This window comes from Pipistrellus hanaki, assembly GCF_964339955.1.
Source record: "Pipistrellus hanaki genome assembly, chromosome: 7".
NCBI classification, from domain to species: domain Eukaryota; kingdom Metazoa; phylum Chordata; class Mammalia; order Chiroptera; family Vespertilionidae; genus Pipistrellus; species Pipistrellus hanaki.
This window is the reverse complement of record NC_140509.1, coordinates 80,140,676-80,166,165: the sequence shown is the minus strand read 5'-3', so window position 1 is coordinate 80,166,165 and position 25,490 is coordinate 80,140,676. Positions and strand designations below refer to the sequence as shown.

Sequence of the window (25,490 nt, the reverse complement as noted above, 5' to 3'; positions counted from 1 at the left end):
CACTAGTGAAAAGATGTGTGCATAATTTTTAAAGCCATTTTTAAGGAAGAGAGGGTTAGGATGTTAAGAGGTGGGGGAGAGGTGCTTTGCATCCTCGCTCAGCATCCACTTGTCAGAATCACATGCATTTGGGCACAGCAGTCGAAGGGCTTTGCCGAGAGTGCTAGTTCTGTTAGCTCTAGTGCTCATCTTGCTTCGAGCTCTGAAACCCCGAAAAAAACAAGATCCCACTATAAAAGGTATAAAGCCACAATATTAAACAAGATCCCAAAGTGTTCCTGACTTTTTGAAATTCATTTATAGTCATTATATTAAAGCCATTATAGGTGAGAGATGGATTTTGGTAAATTTATCCTAAACACAGCTCTTTCTTCCCTGACATTCAGTCAATTCATTTGCTCACTCATCCTGCATTTATTGTACATCTACAAGAGGACAAACCCTGTGTGAAGCAAAGCAAAGTAAGTGAGGTGTAGTCCTTGTTCTCAAGAAACAGCCACATTCATTCTGCAAATGTACAGCTGAATTTATGCCATTCATATTTCACAAAATGGAGCATCAGAGAAATAATTTTTTTCTGTGATCTTAGTCAGCATTCTGTATCTGGTGGAAATGCTGTTCTTTATACATTCAAACACCACCAGTGCCTCTTTACTTTTAACTTTATTTGGCAAAGCAGCACTGCATAAACTGTTCAGTAACTAAGACACAGCTTACACAGCACGTTAAATTCATATACATTATCAGCAGCAAGTTAGAAACAGAAAAAAATAATACTAAGCTGGAAGTCTAATATAATTTTAAAGAGAAATGAACTATGTCAATTATGTCCAATCTGAGTGTTAAGGAATATCACTTTCCACCTTCTTAAATGTTAATATTTACAATTGCTTAGTTTTAAGGTACCAGAGCAGCTGATTGTATCTACAACATGCTATTCTATGACACCACATCAAAAGCTTTAAACAGGAAGCTCATCTCTATTTCTTAGTAGCATCTCACAGACATCACAAAAATAAAGAAGTTTAACTTGTGAATGGTGGTGTTATCTGATACACAAACTCAATCTGAAAAATATTGGAACAGAATTAAGTGTCTAAGAAAAGAAAAACCACTCTTCCAAATCAGTTAAAAACCTAACTTTCCCATTTTGCAGAACGTCTTTGCTTAATATTTTAAAAGTAAAATGCATCCTTTGCATCCTTTCTCTACCAATTTGGCTTTTGTGCCTCTTTGAAGAATTAGAAACCCTAACAAAACCACACATTTTCATGCTGAAAAAAAAAGAGTGTAACAAAGTCCAAAACAAGCTGTGATACTGTGGTTTTCAAAAGCTTTGAGGATTGAGATGAGCAATCCACTGTAATATTATATACTGGTCAAGCTGATGTTGCTTTTACAGTTCGTCCCTGGGGGGGGAAAAGAGAGAAATGTGTAAGTAGGAGTTACATACTGCAAAACTTGGCTTCATAATAGTTCAGATACAACAATTAAATCGGTAAAAATACACTGATCCCCAAGCAATTTATTATTTAAAATAAAAAGAGCAAACGGTCCCGTCAAAGCAAAAAATGGAAATCAGCCATTTCAAACATCTCTCATGCAAATTAAGAATGAAGAATGAAACCTAAAGTACCTGATTTCTTTTCTTTTTAATCCTAAAGATAACCTTCTTCTTTCAAGACCAAAAATTCAGAGAAGTTAGTTTTAGATCTAGGATCTTGCTAATACTGTTGATTGTAAAATGATGATGAGTATTTGAGTTCAAGTAAGTTTTTACAATTACAGTCACAGAATTGGACAAAAATTTAGCTTTTTCTTAAAACATCTGTTAGGAGTTGTTGAGTGGGTCATTATCAACCCAAACGTTTTTGGGGAAAGCATCATCTGTAGGTATAATATACCTGTCAGCTGATTTCATAAGGCAGCTTTATCAGCTCCAAAAGAAACCATTCGCTCAGCCAGGTGTAGCTCTGTACCAGCAACTGCCAGTGAGAGGAAGGAAGGAACAAAAATGCAATCTAAAATAAATGGTATGGTATGTAAATTACACCTTAATAAAGCTGTTACAAGTGAAAAAATAAAGCTACCTGAAAAGTCTAAAAGCTTCATCTCTCAGGATATTCTAAGTGACCAAAACAGTACTTCAGGAGTAAATAAATGTGATGTTTGCAATACTCTCAAATGATTCAGGAAAAAAAAAAAAAATTTACATATATGGGTACATAGGGAGGGAAGGAGTGAGAAAGCAAACGTGGAAAAATGTTAATAATTGGTAACTCTGGATGAAGAGATTCAGTTCTTTGCACCATTTGTACAACTGTTCTGTAATAGAAAGATTTTTTTTTTAAAGTATTAAAATAAATTTAAAAGGAAGGTAAATAAAGAGCTAAAATTTCCCAGGTAAGTGGTGAATTAAGGAATTATCAGATAATGTTTTTTTTTTTAAATTGAATTTGGTAAATTGTACAAGAAAATATTTTAAAAATTACTTCTCCCATAAGCTACCTTTATCATATAGCACTGGGTTATCTTTTAAACAATAAATCATCAGTTCTGGTTCCACTTAATATAGTCTTTTAAATAACTTAAGAACTTTATTTCTCATAGGATAGCTTTTACTTAATATCATGCAAGCATTAAATTACGAGTACTTGCAAAGTGCTCAATTCATAAATTAAATTAATTTGTGCTTTTTATATATGAATTGAAGATTCCACTGTTGTTTTTTTAAATAATTAACCACATTTTATTCACCTGTTACAAGGCATTAAGGATATTGTAAATAAATACCTTTATTGCCCAATAACATAGTACATTTCCAAATATCCTCTCCATTTAGAAAAAAAAAATTTTTTTTTTAAAGAAAAAGGATAAAAACTCTCAACAAACTGGGTATAGAGGGAACGTACCTCAACATAATAAAGGCCACATATGACAAGCCCACAGCTAACATCATACTCAACGGTGAAAAGCTGAAAGCTTTTCCTGTAAGATCAGGAACAAGACAAGGATGCCCACTCTTGCCAGTTTTATTCAACATAGTACTGGAAATCCTAGCCAGAGCAATTAGGCAAGAAAAAGAAATAAAAGGCATCAAAATCGGAAAAGAAGAAATAAAACTGTCTCTTTTTGCAGATGACATATTATATATATAGAAAACCCTAAAGCCTCCACCAAAAAAGTGTTTGAATATACTAATTCAATAAATTGCAAGGCACAAAATCAATATACAAAAATTAGTTGTATTTCTATACACTAATAATGAACTATCGGAAAGAGGAATTAAGAAAACAATCCCATTTATAATTGCATCAAAAAGAATAAAATATCCAGGAATAAATTTAAATAATGAAGTAAAAGATTTATACACTAAAAACTGTAAGATATTAATAAGACATTGAAGACCCAAATAAATGAAAAGATATTCTATGCTCACAGATTGGAAGAATTAATTGGGTTAAAATGTCCATACTATCCAAAGCAATCTACTAATTCAATGCAATCCCCATCATAATTCCAACAGCATTTTTCACAAAAATAAAACAAGCACTCCTAAACTTTGTATAAAACCCCCAAAACCCCAAAGCAATAATATTAGAAAGAAGAACATGGTGAAGACATAACACATCCTGACTTTATATTACAAAGCTATAGTTATCACAATAGGTATTAGCATAAAAACATAGATCAATGGAACAGAAAAGAAAGCTCAGAAATAAGCCCACACATATATGGCCAACTAATTAAAAAGCCAAAAATACACAGCGGAAAAACAATAGTATCTTCAATAAATGATGCTGGGAAAACTGGACAGCCACATAAAAAATAATGAAATTGGACCCCTATCTCACACTATGCACACAAAAACATTAAACTCAAAATGGATTAAAGACTTGGATATAGGACCTGAAACTATAAAACTAACCTTATTATGGTATTACTTTAGAATATAAGCATATATCAAAGTATTATTCTATACACTTGAAACTCGCACCACACCATACGTCAAGTATCTCAAAAAAACCAGAAAAATACCGTAAATCAATTTGTAATGATGGCAACAATGTTGATATTTTATGAAATGAAAAGATTACAAAATAATGCTGCTGATGGAACTCAGGAATATAAGAGATGTACATAGTTATGGATAAAAGAGTAAAAAAAAAAAAATTACCAAAATATTTATAGTCGTTATCTCTGGGTTCTGAGATTATGGGTGATTTTACTTAATTCTTTGTACTTTTTTCTCTTTTTATATGCACATGCATTACTTTGGTGTCAATAACAGTATTGTTAAAAACAAATAGAAGGAAATGGTATAAAACACTAAAGTGAAAAAAATAAATTAAGTTTATAGACCTGATTTTTAACATTTTTTGCACCAAGAAAAACCAAAAACTCTTACCCATCATTGTATAATCTTGTCACAACTAATACTACAAAATCTGTATAACTTTCAAGTTATTTTCTATAATGTTCAAAATTCTACATCATCTTATCTATCTTTGTCTTACATCTAGAACTCATTTATAATAAAAAGTAGCATATGGTATCCTAAATTTCTAGAGTCTCTAAAAAATGGCTATATATGTGCTAAATATTTCATCATGCCAGTGTCTTTCCTTCCCCCCTCTACTTTTCCTCTCTCCCCCTGCCCCTGGAAAAAATATCTTATTGTTTATAAATGGGAACCTTCACTGAGCCATCAGTGAGTCACGACCATTTGCAGGTAGCATCTTGCCTCAATGTTGATGGCTCTGACTGGCCATGGTGGTGGGTTGTTGAAGGCTGGGGTGTCTGTGGCAACTTCTTAGAATAAGAACAATGAAGTTTGCCAAATCACCTGATTCTTCCTTTCACGAAAAATTTCTCTGTAGCATGTGATGCCATTTGATAGAATTTTACCCACAGAACTTCTTTCAAAATTGGAGTCAATCCTCTTCACCCTGTACTACTTCATCAGTAAGTTTATGTAATATTCTAAATCCTGTGTTGTAATTCCATCAATCTTCCCAGCCTCTTCACCAGGAGGAGATTCCATCTCAAGAAACTATTTTCTTTGCTCATCCACAAGAAGTCACTCCTAGCCCTTTAAAGTTTTACCATGAGATCGCAGTAATTTAGTCACATCTTCAGGCTCCATTTCTAGTTCTAGTTCTCTCCCTATTTCCACCACATCTGGAGCTACTTCCTCTACAGAAGCCTTGAACCCCTCTAACCACTGACCCAACCTGGCTCCGGGGAAAATCTATTGTTTAATGTAGCCACCTTCATTAATTATCCCACCCAGAGCTTCTGGATAACTTGCTGCAGCTTCTATCAATACATCAGCTTTTGCTGCACCTGGAGATGACCTTCTTTCCTTAAACACCGTAAACCAATTATCTACTAGCTTCAAACTTCTGCAGCTTCCTCACCTCTCTCAGCCTTTAGAGAACTGAAAAGGTTTAGAATCTTTCCAGAGATTCGGCTCTGGCTTAAGAGAATGTTGTGGCTGGTTTGTTCTTTTATGTACAGACCACTGCAACTTTCTCCTGATATATCAGCAATAGGCTGTTTCATTTTCTTACTACTCACGTTTTACAGGAGTAGCACTTTAAATTTACTTTAAGAACTTTGCTTTTGCATTCACAACTTGGCTAACTGTTAGCACAAGAAACCTAGCTTTCAGCCTGTCTCAGCTTTTGACATGCCTTCCTCATTAAGCTTAATCATTTCTAACTTTTGATTTAGAGTGAGAGACATGCAACTCTTCCTTTCACTTGAACACTTAGAGGCCATTGTAGGATTATTAATTGGCTCCAGGAGAGGGAGTGAGAGAGCAGAACAGCCAGTTGGTGTAACAGTCAGAACACAAAAACAATTAACAATTAAGTTAACCATCTTATATGGATGTGGCTCGTGGCAATCCAAACGATTACAATAGCAACAGCAAAAACCACAGATTAAAAAAAAAAAAAAAAAATCACAGATCATCACAAATACAGCAATAAAAAAAAAAGTCTGAAATAGTTTGAGAATTACTGAAATGTAACACAAAGACACAACTGAGTAAATGCTGTTGGAAAAATGGCACCGACAGACTTGATCAACCCAAGGTTGCCAACAAACCTTTCATGGGTAAAATAACAGTATCTGCAAAATGCAACAGAGCAAACCACAATAAAACAGGTATGCCAGTAATTGTGTTTTTCTTATCTTTTGATTTTTTTTTTAATCTCCCATATGACTATGAATGGTCAGTTTCAAAGTCACAGCTGTATATTCCTGAACTAGTCCAGTGCCTGGCATAGTGGGCACACACATACTTAATGAATAAATATATTAAGAAGGTCCTCAAACTGAAATGTGTTTCACAATAAAACAAATTACTCTTGGTGTTTGTCTCTCCTCTTCCCTTCAACTCTCTCTAAAAACCAATGGAAAAATATGCTCAGGTGAGGATTAACAACAACAAAATTCCACCTCTGGCCTGCCCAGTGTGGCTCACAGATCCAGGAGGTCACTGTTCAATTCCCAGTCAGGGCACATGCCCGGGTTCCAGGCTTGATCCCCAGTGTGGGGTGTGTAAGAGGCAGATGATCAATGATTCTCTCTCATCATTAATGTTTCTCTCTCTTCCTTCTATGAAATCAATAAAATAAAATAAAAACACCTCTGATTATAAAAACAAAATACCCCTTTCCTTCATTAAATTATAGATAGAATGCTCAGTACTAATATTTATTGTTTATAAAATTTTAAATATAAATAAAAATCTGAACTCTTATTTAATATCAAATTTCAATGATATGTTTGCCCCTTTATACAATAGCAATCATACAAATATATAATGGTATAACTATACTAAAAGAAAGGTGAAGGAAGGTTGTAATTCATTGTTATACCACATCTGATTATAACTGACAAGACTGATAGCTTTTTAGTTTGTTTTTAAGAAGTGGCTGTGCTCCAGGTTAGAATTCAAAGAAAACAACTTTATAACTACATTAGGTGAAGAATAATATGCAATTCATAGTAAGAATCCCAGAAATGGCCAATCAGAATTTAGTTAAAAGTAAAACTCAGTTTGAACAAACTAAGTTACATTCATTACCATTTTTGCAATTAAACATTCATTCAAAAACAAAATTAAGATATCTATTATACTTAAATCACCATGCTACTTATTAAGAAAATAATGGTCTTAAAATAAATATCTGTCAACTAAAAATGGATTCTAAAACAAGGAAACTGGTAAGCCTTTCTTATTTTGGCATTTAATTCCAAGTGGTCTTAGCTAATGTCACTTTTACTTTCTGACCTCACTCCTCCCCATGGAGGGAGAGGGAAGAAAAAGAAATCTTGGCTTCAAACAAAATATTCCGATTACGCTGAGCGGTACAACAAAACGGGGTCGTAATGAGCCATGCTGTGCTGGAGGCTGCTGCATGCTGCTGGCCCTTTGGGGGGGTTTGTGAGACCTGGGCACTCACTCTGCGTTGACAGAATCCCTTCCTTTCCCCAGGAACTTGAAGTAGGTTAAAACTGGCTGGCCTGTTCTTTAAAAGGGCAATAAGTTTACTTGTTACAGTGGCTCTTACACAACAGCTGAGTATGAAGCAGGCATAGGCTGCCTGACATCCAGGAACCTGATGGGAGAGATGTCAGGCTGAGAGGATGAATGTCCTCTCTGGGAAGCTGACACCTTGGAAAACTGGGACAAGAACCTCTCTTCCCTTCTTTCCCTTTACAACAATGCCACACCAGAGAGTGGACGGGCGGGAAAGGATGGCCCCTTCTCTTTAAAGCAAAGTGTTTGCTTCCATGACCACCCAGCATCTGTACAAACGATTTGGAAATATAGACACAGAGTGGCGGATGATAAGATCTCCTTAGACAGCACTAAACTGCCGTTTAAAAACACCTTGTGCCAACCAAGTCTCACCCACCCTTCCCCAAAGATCTGAGTTTAACAAAAAAAAGGGCAGACCATGCAACACTTTTCTACATTTTTAATGTAGTGAATTTCTGATGTTAAAATGGAGCGGCATAGAATGACCAAAAAAAGCAGCTCTTGCAGGCTAATGTCTTAAAATCCACACCCTTTCACCTTGCATGTGTGGAAGAAGAAAGAGCAGAAGGTAAAATCACTTCCACCTGGACCACTGCTTCTCTTTATCTGTTAAAGGCACGTAGATCACTCCCATCAGAGGCTTCATTTTCACACTGCCATCTTGCAGCTTGTCGTACTGCTCCAGCATCTGATTTCCACCCGCAGGACCGACAGGCAGTATCAATCTTCCACCAGGCTTTAACTGGTCTATTAGCTAAAAGGAAAAAAGAAAAAAGAAAAACACATACATGCGAAGTTATAGATTTTTTCATCTCTATAAACAAGCTTCACTGTCCTAGGGCAGAAAGTACAAATGTACTTTATTTGGTACACGCATACTTAGATTGTTAAACTTATCACTCAATTCCCACTTACTCATCGCCTCTCTCCTGAAAATGATGTCCCAGCTTCCTAGATCCTCTAGCTTCCTAGTTTTGGTTTCTGCTATTATTTCTCTCCTTTCTCACTTTTTTCTGATATAATTAAAGCAACTCCTCCAGAAGCATTCAGTGAAATAGTGCATGGAATATTTGAGAGAGAGTGGTTGAGATTTGTGAGTCTAAAACTATCTTTAGTCTACATGTTTGGCAATATGTGTGCATACAGAATTCAAAGTTAGAAATAATTTTCTGTTTAGAACTGTGATGGTCTGTTCCCTTGCCCTATTGATTCTAATGCTGCTATTCTGTAGTCGGGTACCAATTCTTAACAGATTTATCCTTTTTGTTTTTCTGAAAACTTTTAGAATCTTTTCTTTATACTTAGTATTCTGAAATTTCATAGTGATGTTGTGGTTCTTTTTTCCTTTTTCTTTTAAAAAATTAATTGTATTGGACACAGTTCTTTTTAAACTATAGAATCATGTCCTTCAGTTCCTGGAAATTTTATTACTTAAGATTTAGGCATTGACAGCCTGCTGCTGCCTCTTTGGTTTCACTTCATCTACCTTACTGGGCCAGTTATTTCTCCATTTCTCTTCTATCTTCACACATTTCAGAGTTCAGGTTTGCAAGTAGACTCTCCTAGATAGTTGAACATAGAAGTTATGTTCCTGTTTTTGTTTTTCTAGTTGTTTTGGGGTGACATCCAAGAAGAATATAAACATCTTTACTCTGTTATCTTAAAACTGGAAAGCCCCTTCAGCATGTATAAAAGATCCCTATAATACTTGCAAGTGCTACTGTGTTTAAAATCATATTGCGATAAAGCTAGAAATGTCCTCAGATCACCTCACAGGGTCTTAGTAGAGAACATGAATCCTGTACCCAAGCCCCTTCATTTAAACACATTTCTATTTGAGATTTTAATTGTTTTTACCAGGCAGCTGATATTCTTTCTTAAGTTAAAATAACTACTGATCATGTGTGTGTTCATATATAAAAATTATTTGAGCTATTCATTGATGACGTATAGTGTTGTTTTTTTTTACTTGTATATTTTTCTGTACCAAGTTACTATTTCAATTAAAATGTGTTTAAAATCCACTGGTTTTGTCTTAAACACACACACACACACACACACACACACACACACACACAAAAACAACAACAACAAAAAAAGACAGATGACAGAACCAGAGAGAATAAGTGATTTTCCTAAAGTCACTTAACCAGTAAGTAGAAGTCAATGATTAGAATAAATTCTCCAATTTTTAGTGTCTCATGACTGATCTAAACAAAAAGAACCCTTTCCAGGTTGGAGAGTGGATGAGACCGGGCAGAAAAGACAATGTAACTAGTCATCTGGTCAAGAACTACATAAAACTCCTATGTAATAGAAACCTAAGATTTCAGTGAGCTTAACCAAGGATTATTAAGGGCCGATACAAGCTTATCAGAATCTCAGAAAATTAAAAATCAATTTTGTACTTAAATATTTCCTTGATTCAACTGTAATATATAATACTGCAATATCCTTCTCTCTCATTGTAGCAATGCAAATTCTCCCATTCTGAAGATCTGTTCTAGTTCCATTCCTGTATGAAGTCTCCTTGACCAGTCTATGCAAATTCTTTTTGCTACCTTGAACTCCTACAGTAGGATTTTATTTTTCATTCAATATGTCACATGCTAATGATATGCTATCACATCACAAATCTCCCTGTTACATGTATGACACATCTCTTCTAGAGTATAAGCTCTGTGAGGGTAAAATGTATGACAAATATTCCTGGTTCCTCCCAGGCACTTAATAATCTTTCATATCCTGGTATTTAATAAAAGCCAAGTGATTATCAGGTCATGAATTCCAAAGATATTTTCCCAATTCCACTGGTAGACTCATTCTTTGCTGTATCAAATACCGTTTCAAAAGACAGCCATGAGCTGGGGGTTTAGTAACCTTGATGTCATTTATACAACTACTAGAGGCCCAGTGCACAAAATTCATGTGGAGGTTGGGGGTGGGAGGGTTGTCCCTCAGCCCAGCCTACACCATCTCCAATCTGGGACCTCTCAAGGGATGTCAGACTGCCCATAGGATTGAGCCTAAATGGGCAGTCAGACATCCTTCTTACAATGTAGGACTGCTGGTTCCCAACCGCTTGTCTGCCTGCCTGATTGCCCCTAACTGATTCTGCCTGCCAGCCTGATCACCCCCTAAGCACTCCCCTGCCAACCTGACTGATGCTTATCTGTTCCACTGCCAACCAGATTGCCCCTAACTGCCCACCCTACCAGCCTGGTCATCCATAACTGCCCTCCCCTGATGGCCTGGTCGCCCCTAACTGTCCTCCCCGGCAGGCCTGGTTGCCCCCAACTGCCTTCCCCTGTGGCTCAGTCATCCCTAACTGCCTTCCCTTCCCAGTCTGGTTGCACCTAACTGCCCTCTCCTGCAGGCCTGGTCGCCCCCAACTGCCCTTCTCTGCTGGCCCGGTAACCCCTAACTGCCCTCCCCTGCAGGCCTGATTGCCCCCAACTTCCTCCCTGCTGGCCTGATAGCCCACAACTTCTCTACCCTGCCGGCCATCTTGTGGCAGCGATCTTGTGTCCACATTGGGGTGGCCATCTTTGACCACATGGGGTCGACCATATTGTGTGATGGTCAATTTGCATATCACCTCTTTATTATATAGGATTTGCAAATGGAAAAAGTATTATCTACTAACTGTAAGTAAATCCATGACATAAAAGTCTATGTCTTTAACATTGCCTACAAGTCATCTATCTATAAATCTTTGAGAGTCTTAGTTGAATGAAGCACACAAACAGAAACAACTCACTGCCTGCGGCACAACGGGGGCTGCAGCTCCTACGTGAATGGCATCGTAAGGGGCTTCTTGAGCATATCCCATTCTTCCGTCCCCCACTGAAAGAAAAACAGTATGCTTTCAATGCCTGTTGAGATAGGATGACTCAGTGTGAAGATTTTACAGCAGGAAAAGATAGTTTTGTTTGTTTTTAAACAATTTTTTGTGGGTTTTTTTTTTTTTTTTTTTTTTTAATAAAAGATGCTGGACAAATGAATATGCATATGGAAAAACTATATACTTGTACCCCTACACCTCATACATACACAAAAAATCAATGTCAGGAAGATCAAATATATACCTAAATGTGAAAAGCTAAAATAACAAAGCTTTTGAAAAACGACATAGAAAAATGTCTTTGTGATTTCAGAGGAGCCATAAGTAGGACACAAAAAGCACTGGAAAAAATTGTTAAGTCTGGCTACATTAAAATTAAGATTTCTATTTATCTAAAAAGTACCATTATGGGAGTGAAAAGGCATACCACATAGTGGGAGAAGAGATTTATAATATGTATAAATAGACAAAGAGTTAGTCTCTAGAGGTTCTACAACTCAAAGAAAAATATAAACAACTCAATATCTGAATAGGCAGTTCCCAAAAATGAAAATCTAAATGGCCAACCATATGAAAAAGTGTTCAACCTCACTGGTTAATAGGAAAATACAAAATTAAAATCACAGAAATACTGTTATACACTCACTAAGTAGGCAAAAAGAAAAATCTAGTAATGCCAAGTGTTGGTAGAGCAATAGAAAAGCTGATACATTGCTGGTGGGAATGTAAATTGGTTCAATCACTTTCATAGAGTTTTGCAATATCTATGGGAATCCTGTGAACATACCATAAGACTCCTACAGAAATGAGTGCTGTATAATGAATGTGTGTGAATATATATATATATATATATATATATATATATATATATATATATGTATATATATATATATCTCTGGACTTAGGAATAAATGTGGTCATAGCAGCATTGTGAATATCCCCAAGTTAGAAGCAACTAAAATACACATCTACAGTAGAATTAACAAATTTTGGTGATGTTCTTAAAATGGAATGCTGTAGCAGGGGTCCTCAAACTTTTTAAAGTGGGGGCCAGATCACGGTCCCTCAGAGAGCTGGAGGGCCGGACTATATGAACTACTAATTCCTACTGTAACACCTTGGCTGCGCTCACTGCCCAAAAAACCTGGCGGGCAGGATCAGACTCCCCTGGGGGCTGCATGTGGCCCGCGGGCCGTAGTTTGAAGACCCCTGCTGTACAGTAATAAAAATGAACTGTATGCAAAAAGATAGGTGAATCTTACATACATAATACTGAAAGAAGTCATTCATCAAAGAATGTATACTGCATGATTCCATTTGTCTAAAGTTCAAAATTAAAGGAAACATTTCTCTTTTTTTTTTTTGATATACAATTAGGTAGCAAATGCATGGGAATAATAATAATATTGGTTACCACTAGGGAGAAGGAAGGGAGTTATGGTGAGGAAAAAAAGAAGTTGAGGAACCAAGGTACAAACAATGTTCCATTTCTTGATTGGTGTGGCGATTAAACAAATATTTATTAAGCTTCACATTTATGCTTTATACATTTTAAATGTTTTTTTTATTTTTCACAATACAAAATGTGCTCCTATGTAAATATGTCCATTGTATATTACTGAATGGAAAAAAAGCAAATTATAGGTCAATATGTATAGTATGAGTTAAAGAAAATGTATTCATACATATATTTATATGTCTAGAAAATTTAAAAGGGAAAAGTAGGGGTTTTCTTTTTATCTTACACATCTCTGCACTGTTTACATTTTTTTATAATGAACACTTGTTACTTTGGCATTATTTCTTAAAAAGCAATAAAGAAAGAACTCAACATGGCACTTTCTGAAACAGTTAACAGTCATGTCACCCACGGCCAAGGTAGAACTAGCATAACATTTTCAAGGAACTGTTTTTCTTACTTAGTACTTTGAAATAAATGCTTTAAAAATGCATTAATTAGCTCTGTTATTTAGTTTGCATTGGGAACATCTGAAAATACAAATTCTGCAGAGAGGAAATTTTTTAAGTTTTCTGATACTCACCAACCAGTTGCACTCTTCCTGAAGACAAAAGTGTGGGATCGTCCTTTCTGACATTGTTTATTGAGTCGTCTACTAACTCTTTAATGTGATCAATTCCTACGACTTTTCCACTAGCTCCAACCTGGAAATGAGAATAATTCAATAGCTCACTGGTCTAAATTTGTCGTTCTAAATGTCATTAAATTGCTTCCTAATGTAAAGTTATATTGTGCAATGAGAAATGAAGACAATTTGGATAATTATACATTATTTAGCTATTGCAACCTTCTCAACTATAACTCACAAATGAATAATTATATTTTATATTTCAGTAATTAAAAAGCTAGAATCAATTTTAATTATAATACTAAGAAAAATGCTATCATTCTTCAATTTATAATATTTAAATTCTGCACCATGATGGAGGACTTAACTGCCAGTATTAAATAGTAGTTAATGCAATCATTTTTACTCATAATAAATCTAGAAGTGTGACTTTACATATTAAAATTACAGCTTTGGCCAGGTGGCTCAGTTGGTTGGAGTGTCATCCCATATACTGAAAAGGTTAGTGAGTTCGATCCCCTGTCTGTCAGGGTGAGTATGGGAGGCAACTGATTGATGTTTCTCTCTCTCTTTCTCTCTCTAAAATCAGTAAACATATCCTCCTGTGAGGATTAAAATATATACGTATTAAAATACATATAAATGTTACATGACATTTTGTAGGGATTTAAGTAATTTTAATAGGGATTTTTATACCTGATTCTACTGCCATTTTGTGGAAAGTATAAAATACATTAAAAATTATAAAAAGGCCCCAATATAAACATTATAAAAAAAACTTTAACATAATAAAGACTGATGTCAGACTACCTGGGTTCACATCTAAGTTTCATTACTTACAAGTGTATAACGTTGGCAAGTGATTCTATGAATCAGGTTCCTCAGCTTTGTAAAATGAGAAGTAAAAGATACATACCTCATAAATGATGTGAGGATTGAATAAGAGAATACAAGAAAAGCATTTAGAACACTGACTAGCACGTCCTAAGTGTATAAAAATCATTAACTTAAATTACTATCATTGTTAAAAAGGAAACTCAAAAATTCAATGATTTTTTTAAAACATAAATTTTCCTCTGAAACAACAGATATGTCAAATATAGAAAATATCTCACTAAATATTTCTAAGCTTAAAAAAAATTAGTCCATTCCATTCCATTGGTGATGCTTAACTTCTACAAAATAAGTTAAAAATACTGAACTATCTGAATCCTTATTAAGTACAAGACACTGTTCTGAATGCTTAAGATATGCTAAGGATAAAAACCAGACAAAACTCCCAGCTCTCTGGAACTTACATGCTAGTGGTCTGCTGATTATACATTTACAGCAAGTTAAATGAATTCTAGTCCAAGATGAATCCATAAATCCCAACCTAACTAAATCAGAAACTTCCAATCTGGCCTCCAGGGACAAGATTTCCATAACTAACTTGATTTATTATCTGAGTGCAGACGAACCCATTTTTCTAAGAGTATTTTTCTTATTGTAAAGGAATCTCTACCCTCATTCCTAATAAACCTGAAGGAGTGTTTATTTTCTGCCAGATGAAAACTTGGAAGAATGTAGTCTGGGAACTACTGGTTACCATACCATCTCTGACCACAAGGGAAGAGGCGGTCTGATAATGAAACCAACACGTGGAGAAAAGGAAAGGCAACCGAGAACCACAGAGAAAACCACTGTCAACAATATCTGATCTGAGTCCAGCCACACAAGAAGCCATGATATAAACCAAATAAAATCCCTTTTAGCTCTGCCAGTTTAGAGAAACTGTCCTGTCACTTCCAACAACAATAAAAAAAAAAATCCGCTGGGACCAGTTTGGCTCAGTGGATAGGGTGTCGGCCTGCGGACTGAAAGGTCCCGGGTTCGGCCGAAGCCGGTTTGGCTCAGTGGTAGAGCGTCGGTCTGCGGACTGAAAGGTCCCGGGTTCGATTCTGGTCAAGGGCATGTACCTTGGTTGCGGGCACATCCCCGGTAGGGGGTGTGCAAGAGGCAGCTGGTCGATGTTTCTCTCTCATCGACGTTTCTAGCTCTCTATCTCTCTCCCTTCCTCTCTGTAAAAAATCAATAAAATATATTTAAAAAAAAAACAAAAACAAGAAAGGTCCCGGGTTCGATTCCAGGCAAGGGCATGTACCTTGGTTGCAGGCACATCCCCAGTGGCACATCCCCAGTGGGGGGTGTGCAAGAGGCAGCTAATCGATGATTCTCTCTTATCGATGTTTCTAACTCTCTATCCCTCTCTCTCTCTCTGTGAAAAATCAATAAAATAAAATAAAAATCCTACTGATATATTAAAATCCTAAGTAGGACATGTAGAACTATGCTTCTGTTGGGGCCAGAATGAAAAATAAAGGTCTTACCATACGTGCAAAACATGCAGAAAGGATTCCACTTCCAGATCCTACATCAAGAGCTTTAGCTCCTTCATGCAGTTGATCAAATAAAAGTTCTAGTGCATATGCATGCTGCCAAAAGAAAACAAAGCAAATATTTACTTTTTTTCAAGAATATAAGGTATATGCCCTAGCTGATTTGGCTCAGTAGATAAGAGCATTGGCCTGCGGAGTGAAGGGTCCTAGGACTGATTCCGGTCAAGGGCAGATGCCCAGGTTGCGGGCTTGATCCCCACTGGGGAGCTTGCAGGAGTTAGCTGATCAATGATTCTCTCTCATTAATTATGTTTCTATCTTTCTTTCTCTCTTCCTTCCTCTCTGAGATCAATAGAATATATATATATATTCTATTGATCTCAGAGAGATCAAATTTTTTTAAAGAATATAAAGTATATATACCATGGCATATGAATAAAGTTGCCAACTTCATACCAATGTTACTACTATGTCATCTATCAAGACAACGAAAACATATAGTACTTATATCTACACAGGAATTACTTAAGAAAATTCTCACTGTTTGATTAAATTCTTCCATTTGTTTAAAATGTTTCAGTAACTTTTTATCTCCAGTGTGTGAATTTTGAAATGTAATTACTTCAAAGTCAAAAGTTTCAAAATGACTTATAGTGAAATCTCTATCACAGCCCTGTTCTAACCATCCCCATCCTCATCCCCAACCAGTTTCACTCCCTAAAGACAACCAATATTACCAGTTAAGAATATATTAAGGGATATTGTTGGGTATGATGTGGAATTGTAGCTGTGCTTTAAAAGATTTTCATATTTATACTAAAGTACCTAGCAGTGAAACATTATGTTTAAAATGGTTCAGCAAAAAGAAATCACATAGATTCTTTTGCAAAGATTCTTGTCTAAAGAGTGAAAACAGCTCTAGCCAAATTTAGCTTGGTGGATAGAGCATCGATCTGCACACTGAAAGGTCCTAGGTTTGATTCTGGTCAAGAGCACATGCCCGGGTATAGGCTCCATCCCCATTGGGGGGCATGTAGGAGGCAGCCAATCAATGATTCTCTCTCATCACTGATGTTTCTGTCTCTCTCTCTCTCCCTCTTCCTTCCTCTCTGAAATTAATAAAAATATATATTTTTTAAAAAGTGAAAACAACCAGTTTATGAAAAAGGTTCTAGATTAAACACCATAAGTACTGGATTCTATTGGTTCTGAATTTATTAGCCCCATGACATTGGAAATTATTTTTAGCTCACTGTTCCTCAGTTTCCATATCATTAATATGGAGAGAAAAACAGTTGTTCCTATTTTGCTTTCTCCACAGAAGTATCATTGTGAATAAAAGTCATGATGCATTAAAAAAGTATAAATTCTAATGGATTTACAAATGAAATGTATACTGTTTACATTAAGAAAAAGTCAACCATTACAGCACAATGACTTGTTGCTGTTAATCTTTAAGGTACTTCATAGACATTTATAAAGGTCAAAGTAACAATTAATTGATCTTTTACTTCTATTTAGGGTTATTTGGTAAACTCTTAGGAAATCTGGTATATAACTGTCAACCAGTGGCTTCACTCTGCTGTTTTGCTTGATTAGAGAATGAAATGACTTGGTTAGTTAAAATGACCAAAGTTAACTTACCATGTGTGGAGCACTGATTGTTGCTTGGAAACCTGCAAAAAAAAGAAGAGAACTACTGATAAATTCGGCTGTACAATCATACCAAATACTCCATGTAACTCCTTTTCTAGCATCCATTAGTTACTTTTCAGAATAATTTTCATTTTTATGATCACAAGAAAACAAAATTTTATTTTGCACTTTGTCATGCAGCAGTTAAAATTAGGAAATCCAATCATGCCAAATGCTAGTACCACAGGCCCACTATTTTTAAAGATTTCTTCTCCTGGCTAAGAAAGGAAGGATTTCAGTAAGTTGAGTTGGTAAGTTTATAACTTGCTTTCTCTTCAGACTTATAAAAATAAAATAAGCTTCTATATATAATAGGTATGCAAAATCTTTGCAAAATTAAACTGCTTCATATTTCTGGCAACCTAAAAATAAACTAGAGAACCAGCAAAGTGGCTTAAGAGACTAATAAACTATTTCTATTTACTCTTATACCATCACCGGATGTAAATTCACACTATCTTTTCTTAGTTTTCAGCTTTCAATTTGTTTCTTCTGGGACTGCTTTCTCAAAATGTATTTACCTGCTTCTGCCTCTGAAGCAATTTTCACTGAGCGGTGGTAGCAGGTGCCTTCGGGTTCAGAAGCCCCCAGGATCTTCTCTGCTGACTGTCATAGTGCTTCAAAAGAAGAAAGCATGGCAGCTGGCCCACAGAATCCTGAGGCACTTCTAAGCCTCAAAGGCGCCCACTGCCAAGGCTCAGCAGCTCGCAAAAAACCTGCTTCAGGAGAAGGAATTAAATATGGAACTTTCTAAAGTCAAGCACAAGTAAAAAAATTCAGGGAAAGTGAAGCAGAGAAGTCAATGATAACTTAAGTACACTTATCCTTAGTATTAATTTTTAAAATTGATGCTAATGGGAAAAACAACCTTAGTCAGCATTAAGGTCCTTAAAGACAACTCAGCACTCAGCTTAATCGCATAAATTTTCATTAAAAGTATATTTTCAGAAAAATTGTTTATAAAATTCTCTACATATAGTATATACTTGAGAAAATAGAAAAGCTACTTCCTAAACATATAATACTTTATTATAAAGGTATAACATTCAAACCAGCAAGGCAATAATAAATACCCGTGTCCTAGTCCATTTTTCCTTACAAAAATTATAGAGTAAATGAGTAAAAATTGACATTTTTAGAAATTCAAAGCTTACCTATTGATTGTGGAGAATCCATATAAGGGTTAGATTTTGCATAGTGGGCACGGTCCGTAGCCAGCATTACTTCAAATACTTTATCTGTCTTGATGATTCCATTTTCTGAAATGAATGAGGCAAATATTTAAAGCTGGAAATAAGATGATCAGATGTGCCCAGCTGGTGTGGATCATTCAGTGGTTGAGCATCGACCTATGAACCAGGAAGTTATGGTTCAATTCCAGGTCAGGGCATATGCTCAGGGTGCACTGGGTGTGCAAGAAAAAGGTTATCAATGATTCTCTCTTATTATTGCTGTTTCTATTGCTGTCTCTCTCTCCCTCTCCCTTCCTCTCTGAAATCAATAAAATATATATTTTTAAAAAGATAATCAGATGAATTTCAGAATAATTATTCTGGCTGCACTGTAGAGGCTGAATTGGAAGAGAACAAGATTGGAAGTTATTGCAATGGTCCAGTAATCACAACCTGGTCTTCAATGACAACAGTAAGAATGTAGAAGGATTTGAGTCATATTTGGAAGGTAATAGGATGGGCAAAGGTAGGTTTCCAATGGTTATATGGAAAATAATCAAGAAATAATAATATAAGAATAAACTGTGTTTCCTATACTCATAACTGTAAACCTCCTTTTATCCATATATATATATATATATATATATATATATGTATGTATATACACACATACATACACACACACACACACACACACACACACACACACACACATACAACTGACTGACTAGATTTGGAAAAGGGGGAGGGGGAAGAGGTTTAGATGCTGTCATATATTGGTTTGAGAAATCCGGGAGAAGGACCAGAGTTAAGGAGGAAAAGGATAACTGATTTATACAGTTAGGGGCTATGAACCACACAAATGGAGATATTCAATGGTCAGTTGAACATATGGATCTGTGGCTCAGGAAGGAGATCTAGGAGAGATACAGATTTCTAATTATATAGACAGCAAATGAAGCAATGGAAGTGAACTAAAGTGGCCAGAAGAGATTACACAGAGAAGAAAAACAAATGTAAACATTTAAGAGAAATGCAAAGAAGTGGAGCCTTCAAAGATTATGACAAGGAGTAACCACAGAGGTGGATGAAAATCAAACAGATAAACTACAGAATCCAAGAGAAACAAAATTTTCAAAAAGTAAATCAATCAATTCTTTAAGCTTAAATAAATAGTATGTTAAACTTCAATAACCCTCATGGTAGCATGCACATAGTTAACTTTTCAATAAAGCCCTTATTAACTCAATATGTTTATTGACTAGTACACACCAGACACAGACATGCTTAGGATTATCTATACTAATAGAAGGGTAATAAGCTAATTAGACCGGATGTCTTCCGGAAATCCTGGACAAAGCCATGGTGGTGGGGGCCAAGGCAGAGGTGGTTAGAGGTGATCAGGCCAGCAAGGGAGAGCAGTTAGGGATGATCAGGCAGGCAGGGAGGTAAGCGGTTAGAAAGCCAGCGGTCCCAGATTGCCAGAGGGTGCAGGTGAGGTTGAGTGACCCCCCCCCCACACACACACACATGAATTTTGTGCACTGGGCCTCTAGTAAGAATAAATAACATAGCATCATTCCTGTACTCACAGATCTAAAATCTGTAAGACTTGATTTTAATAATCCAGAAATAAATTTTTTAACCAAAACAGGTTTTGCTGAAAACCACTAAATTTAAAAATTTTAATGGGTGAATGATATGGTATGTATGGAATTATACTTTAGAAAAGTTGTTTAAAAAAATTAGTGGGACTAAAGGTGGCAACCAGGAAAAGCATTATTTCTGGGGGACAATCTGGTAAGCAGGGAAAGGATAGTGTCTCTTGAAGTGGTAATGAAATGAAAGAAGCTAGAAAATTAAGGATCCCGCAGAAACAAAAGAGCAAGACCTGCCAACTCCTTCCCCTTTCCCATTATCACTATCAATATCATCCATCAGTCATTAAAGAAACTGCAAGTCACCATACTGACAAAAGTTGCTCTAGAACTGTAAAAATAGGAAAAAGAAAAAGAAAAAACTCCATTCAAGTCTATGGGAAACAAAAGGCAAATAAAAACATTTCAGCTAATTTAACAGAATCTAATGTTTAAAAGAAAACTTAGCAGAAAGTGAGTAAAAGTATTATCAGAAACAACACCAAGACATCCACCATTAAAACTATCAGACTTTAAAGGCAAGAAAAAAATTTCTTCAGAATTTTTCAAAACAAAAAATTAAATTACCTGATAGGAATAAAAAAATTTTAGGCAGTCAGGTTTCTTAAGGTTTCAACCACCAACATACAAAGAAAAACAAGAATGAAGCTGCATTTTCAAGAAATTTAAGGGAAGTGCAAGTCCACAATAAAAAGGAGCAAACGACTGATATATCTAACAACATGAATGCATCTCAAGAGCACTAATCTTAGTGGAAGAAGCCAGCTAAGAGTACATACTATATCATTCCAATTATATCAAATTCTATAGAATTCAAAACACTAGTGGCAGAAGGCCAACCTGTGGCTGCTAGGTATTGGGGGTGAAAAGAGATTATCTTCAAAAGGGGAATGAGGGAACTTGGTGAGTGAAAGAAATTTTCTGTATTAAATATCAGCAAATGTCTGTAAAGGTCCAAATGGTAAATATTTTAGGCTTTGCAGGCCAGATAGTCTTCACTGCAACTACTCAACTCTGCCACTGTACTGTAAGAACAGCACAGACAACACTAATGAAAGGACATGGCTGTGGTAAAATAATCTTTATTTCGAAAAAAAAGACAGCAGTCCATTTGGCTTGTGGGTTGTAGTTTGCTGACCCTTTGTCCTATAACCATTAGGGTGGTAGTTTAGACTATATTTGTTCATCACATTTTTAATATTGTAACCTTAAAATTTGGTGAATTTTCATATAAATTCTACCTCAATAAAGATGATTTTTAAAATAATGTAAGCCAAGGATTTCATACCCAGCCAAGCTGTCCTTCAAATATCAAGGTTATAGAAAGAAAAACATTTTGCATGTGCAAGAACTCAGGGAATGCTGTACATACAAGCCTTTCCTAAGGAATATTCTAGAAGATGTATGCCATCTAACCAACAAATAACCGGAGATACAGGAGCAAAGGACACATATGCAATTGTACAGTAAAAACTAAATTAAGGGGAGGAGACATGGGTAAAAAAAATAATAGAAGTTACATGTTTAGATGAAGCAGAAAGAATGCAATGAAAAACAATGGGAGGCCCTGGCCAGTTTTTCTCAGTGGTTAGAGTGTCAGCCTGCAGACCACAGAGTGGTGGGTTCAATTTCCGGTTTGGATTGCAGGTTCCCCAGGCCTAGTGGGGATGGGTGTGAGAGGCAACCAATCCATGTGTCTCTCTCCTGTCAATGCTTCGTTCTCTTTCTAGAAATCAATGGAAAAAACATCCTCAGGTAAGGATTAAAAAATACAACAGTAACAACCATAATGGAAGGTGAAAAAAGGGCAAAAGTAGAATTAGATCACTGTCATATAGGTCAGTGTTTCCCAACCTTCTCTCATGATGAGAATCACCTGGTGGAGTTGTTAAAACACAGATTCCTGAATCCCAACTAAGAAGTGCTAAACTAGGATTTTTGAGAACATATAGGTAAAATTGCATACCTAACTTAGTGCTCTGTATATAACATCTGTCTTAGAGCACTAGTTAAGTATACAATTTTACCTATATGTTCCCAAAAATCCTAGTTTAGCACTTCTTAGTTGGGATTCAGGAATCTGTGCTTTAACAACTCCACCAGGTGATTCTCATCATGAGAGAAGGTTGGGAAACACTGATATAGGTAATGGAAGGAATCAAAGGTTGCCATTTACTATTATTGATTGACCAGATGGTAAACAAGAAAAAGGAGGTTAGAGAGATATTATAAAAGGTATAAATACAAACCCTCCAAATAACAGAGTAATTTTAAAAATTTACAAATAATGTAGGCACAGCAAATAGAGAAACATTGTAAACAGACAAACATATTTCTTCGTTTTAAAATATTATAAGTTTTGGATAAAGTAATTCAAATAGAAAATATTTCTATACAAATGAGCTTAGGCAAGCTACCTGAAAAGTTACTAAACAAACAAACAAAAAAAAAAAACAACAAACCAGTGAACTCTGGCTGGTTTGGCTCAGTGGATAGAGTCGGTCTGCAGACTGCACAGTCCCAGGTTCGATTCTGGTCAAGAGCGCATGCATGGGTTGCAGGCTCGGTCCAACGTGCAGGAAACAGCCAATCAATGATTCCCCCTCATCATTGATGTTTCTATCTCTCTCCCTCCCTCTCTGAAATCAATCAATATATATATTAAAAGTATTACACTGATTGAGTTATAAAACGAAATATGACCCCCCAGTGAAGGGCATGCAGGAGGCAACCAATCAATGGTTTTCTCTCATCATTAATGTTTCTATCTCTCTCTCCCTCTCTGAAATCAATACAAATATTACACACACACACACACACACACACACACACACACAAAATAAAAGAAAATAAGTTGTTCAAAATAACAGGGAAAATAAGGGGTATGGCCATTCAAAATGAGATATTAGGTTCTTACTGACTACTTCACTGTTCTGCTACTGACATATTCAAATAGCTAGTGACTTCTACTAATTCATTTCCCAAAATAATTCTTGAGTGGCTCATTAGCCCTGAATGCAATTCAAATTCCAGAGAAGTGATTCATAGACTTTCCAGGTCATAGAGGCTTTAGAAGCCATCAAGTTTAACCTCATAAATCAATGCCAGGATCTCCACTTGAAGAGTTCCACTGATGTAATACAGCCCTTCAGACCACTCCAATTATCAGAACACTTTCCTGCCTTAAGATGAAATCTCCCTCTTTATAACTCACTTTCATGAACCCTTAAATCACAAAGAATATATTGAATTTTCTATCCAGTTAATGTTTTTTACACACGTAAAGACATATCAGGATCACTTCAAGCCTTGTCCTTTTCATGTTAAGTAGCCTCACTCAATAATTCCAATCATCCATAATCCATAAGTTTTTTAAAACCATCATCATATTCACTTATTCATTCTTCTCTAGATGGGTACTTGAAATGTGACATCTAAAATCAAATGTATTGCTCCATACATATTCTAAAAAATAGAATAAATTAAATATATTATTTCCCTTAAGCTCGTTAATATATTTCTACCAAACTCATGTGAGTTTCCGTGGCTGTTTCCTTAATCTATAAAGGAATATAGAATTTACTAAAAACCCTAAATGGTTTTTAAAAGCATGTCACAAGTCATTTATGAAAAAGTATGAACACATTATGGCTCAGAATAAACTTCAGTAGGCCATTACCATGTGTTTTCCAAAAATTTCACCATAATGTTCTTATTATTTATTTTTGCCCACAATTCCATATTTTGAAAAATGCCTAAACCAAGCTACATTTACTAAGTTATTAAATAATTTCCCCATTTTTGGTAATCTGATATATACAATTTCAATGCCCTGAAATATTTCTGGCAAACAGTGAAGTAATTTAATGTTTCACTCTGCATGTATAGCCACTCTGCATGAAACGTGCAATTACTATTAGGCTTTCTGAAATAGTGAACAGCTTTAAAACCATACACACCCAATCTTCCTGCACTCTAGAGACCAAGGACTCTAATTAAATAATAACAATGGCTACTGTTGGTCCAAATATGTGATTAATCCAGATGAGAAGTTAGTAAGATTCAAAAGGAGAATGCAATTGAATGCAAGCTATAAGCCATATAATCCTATATAATAAAATCCTAATACGCAAATTGACCAAACAGCAGAATGACCAGCGGAACAACTGGTCACTATGATGTGCACTGACCACCAGGGGACAGGCACTTAATGCAGGAGCACCACTCAGGCAGAAGTCAGGCTCACGGCTGGTGGTGAGCACAGTGGCAGTGGCCGGAGCCTCTCCCACCTCCCAGCAGCACTAAGGAGCAAGGAGCCGAGCAGTAAGGGGCAGTGAGTGTGCGAGCGGTAAGGAGTGAGGGGTCTCAGACTGCAAGAGGACACAGGCCAGGCGGAGGGGACACCTTCCCCCACCCCAGTGCATGAATTTCATGCCAAGGCCTCTAGTAAAAAATCCTAAAAAAATTAGAGCCACATTAAGAAGGTATCTGTTTCTCTTACTTGAGGGGTGAGGAAGGGTACAGAAGACTAATTCCAAGAAAAGGAAAAAAAAAAACACTACACAAGAGTCATTATTTAGATATGAAGAAAATTAAAAATGGCACAATTTCAAGCAACTGAGGAAGTATAAAAAAGGGGGGAAATTTGACTATTCCTCTTCAACAGTTAATGAATCTGTGATATTAGACAATAACAGGGAATATAGCTCAACAAAATGTTAACATAGTCATATAAAAAATTATGGTTATTGATTTTCAACACTTAAAAATCAACAAAGTACAGAACAAAATGTAAATGTTAACTTTGACCATGTTAAAGCTGCTAATTATTGTAGTTGGAAAATGAGATGAGCGACCCCTATTATCCTTTCTACAAAGTAGAAGGGTTAAGAAGCAGTGTCAGTTTATAAATTATGCAACAGGAAACCGAGGTTAAAGTATATTACTCAAAGTTACAAAGGTAACCACAAAAAGAGGACAAAAAAAAATGATGTTAACTATATGAGGAAAGGGTAGGCTGATAGGGCAAAAATACTCATCATCTTAGCAGGAGGTCAGTAAAATTATATCTAAAGTTGATAAAACAAAGACAGCAGTT

General features: G+C 35.9%; 1 protein-coding gene across 9 annotated transcripts in view; it reads right to left on the bottom strand.

Annotated features, from left to right (window-relative positions):
• Positions 1-644: 644 nt before the first annotated feature.
• PCMT1 (protein-L-isoaspartate (D-aspartate) O-methyltransferase) overlaps positions 645-25,490 on the bottom strand; it is a 33,394-nt gene continuing 8,548 nt past the window's right edge. Inside the window, exons 2-10 of one of the 9 annotated variants that reach the window (XR_014795537.1) lie at positions 18,717-18,821; positions 17,512-17,543; positions 15,859-15,963; positions 13,445-13,565; positions 11,319-11,404; positions 8,143-8,312; positions 2,913-3,056; positions 1,905-2,021; positions 645-1,409 (exon numbers count right to left, since the gene is read on the bottom strand). Coding sequence is in view for 3 of the 9 variants with exons in the window: in XM_084890157.1 (XP_084746283.1) it covers positions 1,397-1,409; positions 2,913-3,056; positions 8,143-8,312; positions 11,319-11,404; positions 13,445-13,565; positions 15,859-15,963; positions 17,512-17,543; positions 18,717-18,821 (776 nt within the window). In the remaining 6 variants the exon portion in view is untranslated. Of the gene's footprint in view, positions 1,410-1,904; positions 2,022-2,912; positions 3,057-8,095; positions 8,313-11,318; positions 11,405-13,444; positions 13,566-15,858; positions 15,964-17,511; positions 17,544-18,716; positions 18,822-25,490 lie in introns of all 9 variants that reach the window. The other 8 variants (XR_014795538.1, XR_014795541.1, XR_014795539.1 and 5 more) reach the window with 8 other exon arrangements.